The sequence below is a fragment of the Rosa chinensis genome, chromosome 5, assembly GCF_002994745.2.
Source record: "Rosa chinensis cultivar Old Blush chromosome 5, RchiOBHm-V2, whole genome shotgun sequence".
Classification (NCBI taxonomy): Eukaryota; Viridiplantae; Streptophyta; class Magnoliopsida; order Rosales; family Rosaceae; genus Rosa; species Rosa chinensis.
Window position 1 is genome coordinate 46,708,431 of NC_037092.1, and position 8,331 is coordinate 46,716,761.

The 8,331-nt window shown below is 36.6% G+C and overlaps 1 protein-coding gene across 1 annotated transcript; it reads right to left on the minus strand.

Annotated features, from left to right (window-relative positions):
- Positions 1 to 296: 296 nt before the first annotated feature.
- On the minus strand, positions 297 to 7,470 carry LOC112202507 (E3 ubiquitin-protein ligase RHF2A). Its single transcript, XM_040506610.1, has 9 exons — positions 7,289 to 7,470; positions 6,581 to 6,724; positions 6,453 to 6,499; positions 4,880 to 4,942; positions 4,674 to 4,782; positions 4,177 to 4,565; positions 3,967 to 4,074; positions 3,464 to 3,823; positions 297 to 612 (listed from the first exon to the last, which is right to left on the minus strand). Exons 1-8 carry the CDS (start codon positions 7,292 to 7,294, stop codon positions 3,511 to 3,513), a joined length of 1,179 nt encoding a protein of 392 aa, XP_040362544.1. The 5' UTR covers positions 7,295 to 7,470; the 3' UTR covers positions 297 to 612; positions 3,464 to 3,510.
- Between the last annotated feature and the right edge of the window lie 861 nt (positions 7,471 to 8,331).

The window sequence follows — 8,331 nt, forward strand, 5'->3', positions numbered from 1 at the left end:
GGGAGAAAAAAGGACGTTGTCTATGATAAAGACGAGCTGGTGAGGGAGACAGTTGCTGAACCAAGGCGACTCAAATCAAAATAAATTACATGATCAAAATTGTTAAAAGTGATTTTAGGGTATATGCCACACCATTGGAGATCAAAATTTGGTACATAAATTTGGAACCTCTAGCATCTTCCAAAGTTTACAGGCTTCGTTTGATTGATTTTGCTCTGCAATCAAACAAAACTTGGCTCATAAAGCTTTTTTAGTCGCCCATATCGCAAAAGTAAAGTAAAATAGCTAATAGACACTAGAAGTTTAATGCAAAGTTAATTTTCCCATGAGAAGACAACAGACGATACATGTATGTATTAGCCAAAAATCTTTTGAAACATCTAGTGAGCCTATGCATACATCCAAAATATATTCATAAATAAGTTATATTATAAACATATATACAAGCATGTGATGATATCCAGGTCTAAATAGTAGAGCATTCTGTAGTTTCTTTATTCTGAATCAGATCTTACTCAGCAATGCCCTTTCCAAATGTAAAAGGCATATCCACTGGAAGTCCGGAAGGGTATGGCAAACAAGATCTGGTAACCGGAAAAGAGAGAATTCCACCTACCATGACATAGAAACATTCCATAAGCTCACAATTGTTCCAAATAAATGCAATCTTAGCAGAACACCCAACAACTGAAGCTACATATATGTATCAAAAAAATAAAATAAACAGACGAACAAATTTAATGAACTCAAACATACAGTAAATCGACATCAAGAAAATCTCCTTTTCATTCATAGGTATGGGAAAAAATCTGTCCAGAAAACAAGTAGACTAGTGAATAATGATATAGCAAGATGTACTGGTTATGGGCTGCATTATAATGATTTTTCACCTATAAGGATAATTTAAATAACCTTCACCGAAATGGCTGAGATTCCACAACAGAAGGTCAAAGGGTTCGTTCTTTACTATTTGCCAGGCAATTGGTCAAACCCTTGCCATCAACTTACATCCAAATTATGCAAGAAAAATGATCCAACTTCATACTGGTTTATCAATGTAATAAACATTGTCCCTTATATACCCTCAGTGAGTTTTTTCCTGTTGCAGGTTTGCAAACAAGAAAATATTTTATTACAGTGTACCAGAATCTTGATACCACCCCAGAATAATGTTCTTAAACCTTTTCCAGCTCCTACAGATGACACATGCCCCCCAGGCAATCCAACATAATTAGGAGAAAAACAACAACAAATGTTTAGGCCATAAATTCAGACCCTGAAAGCTGGTATTCTAGAGACTCCGGAAATACCCAATCGTTGAAACTCTATCCAATATTTTACTTGCACTTATGAGACAAAACTACCTCAACCGCGATTAGAATTTCTCAACCCTCGGTAACAAATATATAAATAGAAAAAAATAAAAAAGAAGAGTTTCTGCTGCAACCTAATTGTTAGCTCCACTAGCACTATAAGTATCTAACCTAGAGGCAATTTCCTGCACACATGCCTAGTTGGACATAGAAGACAGAGCGTGACAGGAGATAGAGTTATTAATTCCAGCTCAAAAAATGCAGAACCACCAGCTAAAATATAGTAGACAGGCTGACAACCATACCTGCCTGTGGAGTACCAAGGTTCTGTTATAATTGAACTCAAGTTTGCACAATGAGGGGATTTATATATGAAACAGAAAATCAAGGACACGTACTGTGTTTTACGCCATAATATATATATATATATATATATATATATAGAACTTTGCTTAGGAACGGATTTCCAGTTTTTCCCCACTTTTCAATCACACATTTACATCTTAACCGTTCAGTTTTTAGGTCCTAATGTATATATCACTTCTACAAATTTTCAGCCAAATTGATGATCGATAAGGCATCCAAAACCTCAATTTACATGAACGAACCAAATCTGTTAAACCGGAACCGTTCGTGTACATTGTTGTAAATTGCAGTTTTGAATGCCTTAACGATCATCAATTTGGCTGAAATTCTGCAGAGATGATCTATACATTAGGACCTCAAAACTGAACGGTTAAGATGTGAATGTGTGATCGGAAAGTGGGAAAAAACTGGAAATCCGTACCTAAGAAAAGGTACGGACGTCCGTAGCGGAGACGGGTGTGTGTGTGACCAAATCTGTTAAACCGGAACCGTTCGTGTACATTGTTGTAAATTGCAGTTTTGAATGCCTTAACGATCATCAATTTGGCTGAAATTCTGCAGAGATGATCTATACATTAGGACCTCAAAACTGAACGGTTAAGATGTAAATGTGTGATCGGAAAGTGGGAAAAAACTGGAAATCCGTACCTAAGAAAAGGTACGGACGTCCGTAGCGGAGACGTGTGCGTGTGTGTGTGTGTGTGTGTGTGTGTGTATCAGCAGTTAAAAAAGTATTAAGTCCTTGGGTTGAGATGAGAGAAAATAATATGCAGGAACACATCGGTTTACCTAGCATTTCACATTACTGATCTACTGCCATGGAGAACAGTGCCTAGGCAGAGACATGTACAAATATAAAATTGGATCAATACAAGCTTTGGCTTCCTAGGAAACTGATGAAGAATATGAGCAGAATATTTTAAGTCAAGATTTGGAAAGTAATTCAAATAAATCTAGGAGAAGGACGCTCAAGAAACCTGCTGCTACCAAGAGGAAAGTTTTTCACATTCTTATATCGAAATGGTTTCAGATAGAGCCTGGTGGTTTGGGAAGGGGAGTCTACAGGGGGAGAATGATGAAGGATATGAGCAGAATATTTTAAGTCAAGATTTGGAAAGTAATTCAAATAAATCTAGGCTTTTATTATTAGGATTATTTCTTTAGGATTCTTTTAGGCATAGGGATATTCCTAGTTATTCTAGAATTGTCTGAGCATCCCTATATACAGAGGCCTTTGTAGTCTTTTATTTTCAGATTGAAGATTAATAAAATTGGAAGCTTTTGCTTCTCTCCAGGTTTGTGTGATGCAACCTAACCTTAGGTGTGATGCCTAAGTCCTCTGGGTGTGATGCCTAGAAACCCTACTGGTGTGATGCTAGTAGCTTTATCCTAGAATCTTACTGGTGTGATGCTAGTAGTTCTATCCCTTTTCTTCTTAAGTTTCTTATTCTAAATCCCTTTTCTTTCTAACAATCAAGACTGCTGCAAATAAACCCTAGTTCTACAGTTCTTTGCTCCTTGTCCTGCATCAGAAACCCATCCCTTGCATCTTCCTATTCCGATACCAATACATCTCCACATGGTAAGCACAAAATAGTACATGCATTTCATCAGAATACACCAAGACAGAGACACAAAGGCCTAAAGAAATAAAATAGAAATCGAACCACCAAAAAGTAACAAGAAAAAGGAAAGAGCAAATCTATCTAATTATAGAATTACAAGGAACATACAGAATTCAATAATGTAGTTTCAATGCAGAAAAAACTACATGCATAACTTACCTTATAAAAGCAAATGCTTTGACTTCAATGCAATTGCTGAATAATTTCTAATTTGAACTAGAGCCTGCAGCAGCACATGTAGCTGGCTTATTCTGCTCACTCAGAGAATTTTGACCCCCATTTTCTGATATTCGCCTATTTTCTGATTCGGGAACTGAACTGTTTATACTATCTGATCCAGAAGCACCATTGATTCTATTATTTTCTCTTGTTTCCAGACGCTCCATCATGCGTGATACTGTTGCAATCCCTTCATCAACCTCTCTTTTAACTTCGGGACCAAGATCAGAAACAGAACTGTTGCGAGAGAACAATCTCTCCTTCCAACCTCTTGTGCTCTTTGAAATCGACTCTTTGTATCTAACAAAAAATGGCAAACAAATACGCCAAGTTTTAAAATCAGGATTTTAAAATTACATTTACTCCCATTCAGAAAAAAAGAGAGTAATAACTAAATATTTTAAAAAATAAAAATAAAAATAAAAACTTGAGTGCATTCATACTTCATTGACACTGCACTGAATCGAGCCTTCAGATTTTCTGAAAATGACTGTAAATCTGATGGCCCAGCTCTATCTTGGCTACTTGGGGATGACTGATTAGGAGACCTCCTATAGGAAAATCACCATTACATAGTAGTAAGTTAACCAGAAAATTTGTAAAGTTGTGATATCATGCAGCGACTAATTAATAATAGGTGAAGAACATGGCACCTAGTACTTATGGAAGACCCATGTTGATTGGATGGAGGGACACTAGATCCAGATGCTGAGGCAGAAACAGGACCAGATTGAGAAGAAGGTCCTGAAGTAGTCACTTGAGAAGTTTCTTCTCCAGCATTCATAGGAGGTGACGGAAAAGTTACTGCAACGGAAGGAGCTTGTTCACCCGCTCCCATCTGATCTGGGGAGGAAGAAGCTGTGGTAGGAGGTGCATTAGGATGAGTAGAGAAGACCAGGAATTGTGGCCGACCTTGACCTGATGACCTATTTCTCTGGCCCTCCCTTCTGGCAATATGGCGTGCCCGACCCATTGCAGCAGCAGCAGCTAAGTGCTGAATTATACGCTCTTCAAGTTCAGCATCATTCACACCCACAGGTAACTGCAACGGATACAAAAATATGTAATCTTTTGAATATGATCCTGTTCTATTAGGTCCATATTAGATCTGACTTGTTCACAAGAGATAATAGGAAGGCAGAGTACAAACATGTTGTAGTTCAAAATCGCCAAGAGTTGGATGATGAAATATTGCAGTACTTCGAGGTGGGTTTGACCTATAACTTCTCTCCCGTTCTACACCCTCAAACAGTTCTTGGCTGTAAACAAAAAGAAAATTAATGACACTCTTTCCAGCAATGACTAACATAATTATACATTAATAGTATGAATCAATAGACCAGGAATAAAAAAAACCTGGTGGGGTCTTTTAAGCTGATGGGCTGCCAGCACATAGGGCATTGGGAGCTTCTCTGACACCTAGCAGAATGAAACAAATATCAAAGTGAGAGAAATATTTCAATATCCTCTAATTGAAACTCTTCAAGTTTTTCATGAGTTTTGAGTATAAACTCTAAACCTGCAGTGAAAACTTAATACATATTCTATTTCAGTTGCTAGAAATAGGACTACAAAGTTCTCACTTCTCAAGCAATAGGGACCTATACTTAAAAGAAGCTTTGGACAAGGAAAGATAATCAGTGCACGCGACTAATTATCTGGCATTACTCTAACTTAAAACCAGAATACCCCGAGATGAAAACAGTATTACTCTAACCCATGAAAGCAATGTTAGTTGGGTATAAGTAATTTCATATTTAAAATAATTGAAAAAGTGGTTAACTTATGAGAGACACAGAAGGAGCTCATCTTTTCATTTTAACCACAGCTCTGGTTGCACTCAAACTAGTGGTCAAATTATGAGTACTTATACTAATAGTCATCACTATATAGCAACATGTCTGTAATCTTGGACAAACAATTTTCCTTCATATATTTTCATCCCTATTTTCACTAAATTGAGGAAGAAGAGACAGTTTAAATTAAACTAAAAATGGGCACAACTAAAAGTTGTTGCCTGGAGATTCATATTAGAACAAAGATGTTGAAAGAGATCCTAATAAGAAAATGATCAAAGAAAGAAATATGTCTACACACACAGAGACACGCATATAGTTTTAATATATTATGCAGCAAGGGGAAGACATTGGAGACAAGAAAACGTACAAAACTAAAACTATAGAAATCTAAGTCATCAATGCAGCACACATACTGGAGAAATTGCAATGACAAGTAAGAAATTATTACCGTTGCAATCTGTTCCTATGGTACTTTTAAGGAAACATGTTGATTATCTAAATGATGAAAGCTTTAGAACTCATACTTGGGTATAGAACATTATAAGGAAATGGTCTTACAAATGGTAAAACAAGGATCTGCCAATTTCATTTCAGTAATGATAGCCAGCTAAGTCATGAATCAGTAGAAACCTATCAAGTCCAGCACAATCTAAGAGCGATTCCCAAGATACAAAATGGCCTAAAGAAACTCTATTTGAAGTATCTTTGAAGCCTTCAACAACCAGAATTGACAATCAAGGACTTTCTGCAATTGAAAATACATAAAACCTTGCAAATAAATTAGCTTAATATTTGCAGGTACCTAGCTGGCCAGCAGTGAGTGGTTATGCCATACCAGTTTGTAAATTTCACCAAAATCGAACCAATTAAGTTTCTTCCCCCTTTCTTTATAATAAATAAGATTGGCCTAATTACTTTTCCTATGGGAGCAACGCATTTTCTTTGAAATATGGAACAAGAGTAAGGTTTGCCTAACAGATTAAAACACAAATGTCTACAGCATAATCTAGCATACTGCTTTTGGTTGTTTCAAAGATATGATAATACACTCTCACTTCTATCTCAGATCAAGAATCGACAGAAAAGTACAAAGCCAAATTTACTACAGAAAAAAGAATATAACAAAATACCATTCAAGAATGCACTGAAGATGAAATTCATGCTTGCAACCGGTCAACTGCAGGTAGAAAAACGGAATTAATTGATTAAAACAGAAACCATATAAGAAAAGGCGAAACCTTCCGACATATATACATACCGTAGAAGGATCACTATCACAGAAAGCCTCAAGGCATATACTGCAAGCATCATCACATGCCTCCTGTATTCCACCCTCCACAAAAGCCGCTGGGGAGGTCAAGTGGGCCTCAGACTTGCCGCTCTCTTCCATTCCAGGAGGAACCTGTAAAGCAATCATCTACAGTTAGCAGGTACAGAATTTTACAAATTCCTAAAACGCAGAATATATAAACAAGGTGAAGCATGGATGTGATCAAACCAACCGAGTTTCAGGTTATACGCGAACCAAGGGAAAATCAATGTACCATTAATCTGATATAATTTTGACTTGGAAACACAAGGCCGAAGGAATCATACATAATCAACCAAGACAAACAGATCGACAAATTAACAAGAAGAAAACTGCTGCCCGAGAATAGAAAATTAAGAATTGAAAAAAAGGAAAGAACAATGAAACTCCGAGATGTAATCAACAACAATCAGAACACCAAGACTGAACTGAACAGTGTATCAAACATATGAAATCACCAAAAAAATAAATAAATTAAAATTGAAAATAAAATCCAATAACTCATACTGGAAGTGAGACAAAACTAAGCCGAATCCAAAAAGTAGGCTAGCCTTGAAGATATCATAGTATATGAAAAGGAATTGCGTGAGCAATTAAACAGTAGAATCGCAACCAAAAAAAAAAACAGAAAAGAAGAGAAGGTGTAAAAGGTGTTACCTCCATGAAGATAAAGTCGATCTCGGATTGATTTGCAGAGAGATGGAATTGGGATTAGGGAAAACCCTAGAGAGAGAAAGAGAGAGAGAATTTGGTGGTGGTGGTATCGGTGGTGTGTGCGCTTTTGTTTTGTTTTACTTTGAGATGGGAGGAGCGAAGACTTTAGAGGCGAGGATTAGCTCGGTCCAAGGGAATGAATGACTCTACGGTCGTCTAATGGGTCGAAGCTGACACGTGTCCTTTTTCCTTTGACGATTCTAACTTCTGCTTCTAACTCATTTTACCCGCCACGGTCCACACTTCCTGTCTTTTTCTTTTCTCGGTAAATCTTTTACGAATCTAATTCAATCCCTCTTAAGTAGAAATATGGAATCTGATAAATGTGTATGGATTTTTCTACTCATGATGGCACCTATATGATTTGTCGTGTGCTTCTTTCCGCCAGAGGTCCAAATACGTCTCCGGCTTTTATTGCAATCATGGAGTGCGTTTGGGGCCCTAAGAGCAAATGCACCAGTGAGCCGTGGGCAATTGCTTATTTGTCTATTAAATTGGTGCCGCTAATCTATTAATCATTTTAGAGAAATTTTTAGGTAAGGGCTTCCCCACCACGTGAATATAAGGCAAGCCAATCAGGCATCATAATTTTTTTTCCTTATTTCGAAACTGCCTCTATTTTTTAAAAATGCAATACCCAAAAGACCTCATACTGGGGGTTGATTGGTCAGCCCTATATCCATTTAAATTGGCAATTATCTCCGGTTACACAATACACCAATCAAAGACAATTTACCTGTCAATTCAATATTAATTAATTTATTTGTATATGAATGAAACTAAATTTGTAATTTGATATATTAATTAATCTTAAATGATAATAATGGTACACTAATTATTCTATCCATTTAATTGAGAATTTGAATGTTGACATTTGACAAAGTAATTAATAATATTCAATAAGATTCGAAAAAAGAAGGGTATAATAAACGAATTATTGTTGAAACATTGAACAATTCGAGTACTTGCTTAAGTGGTTCTTTGGC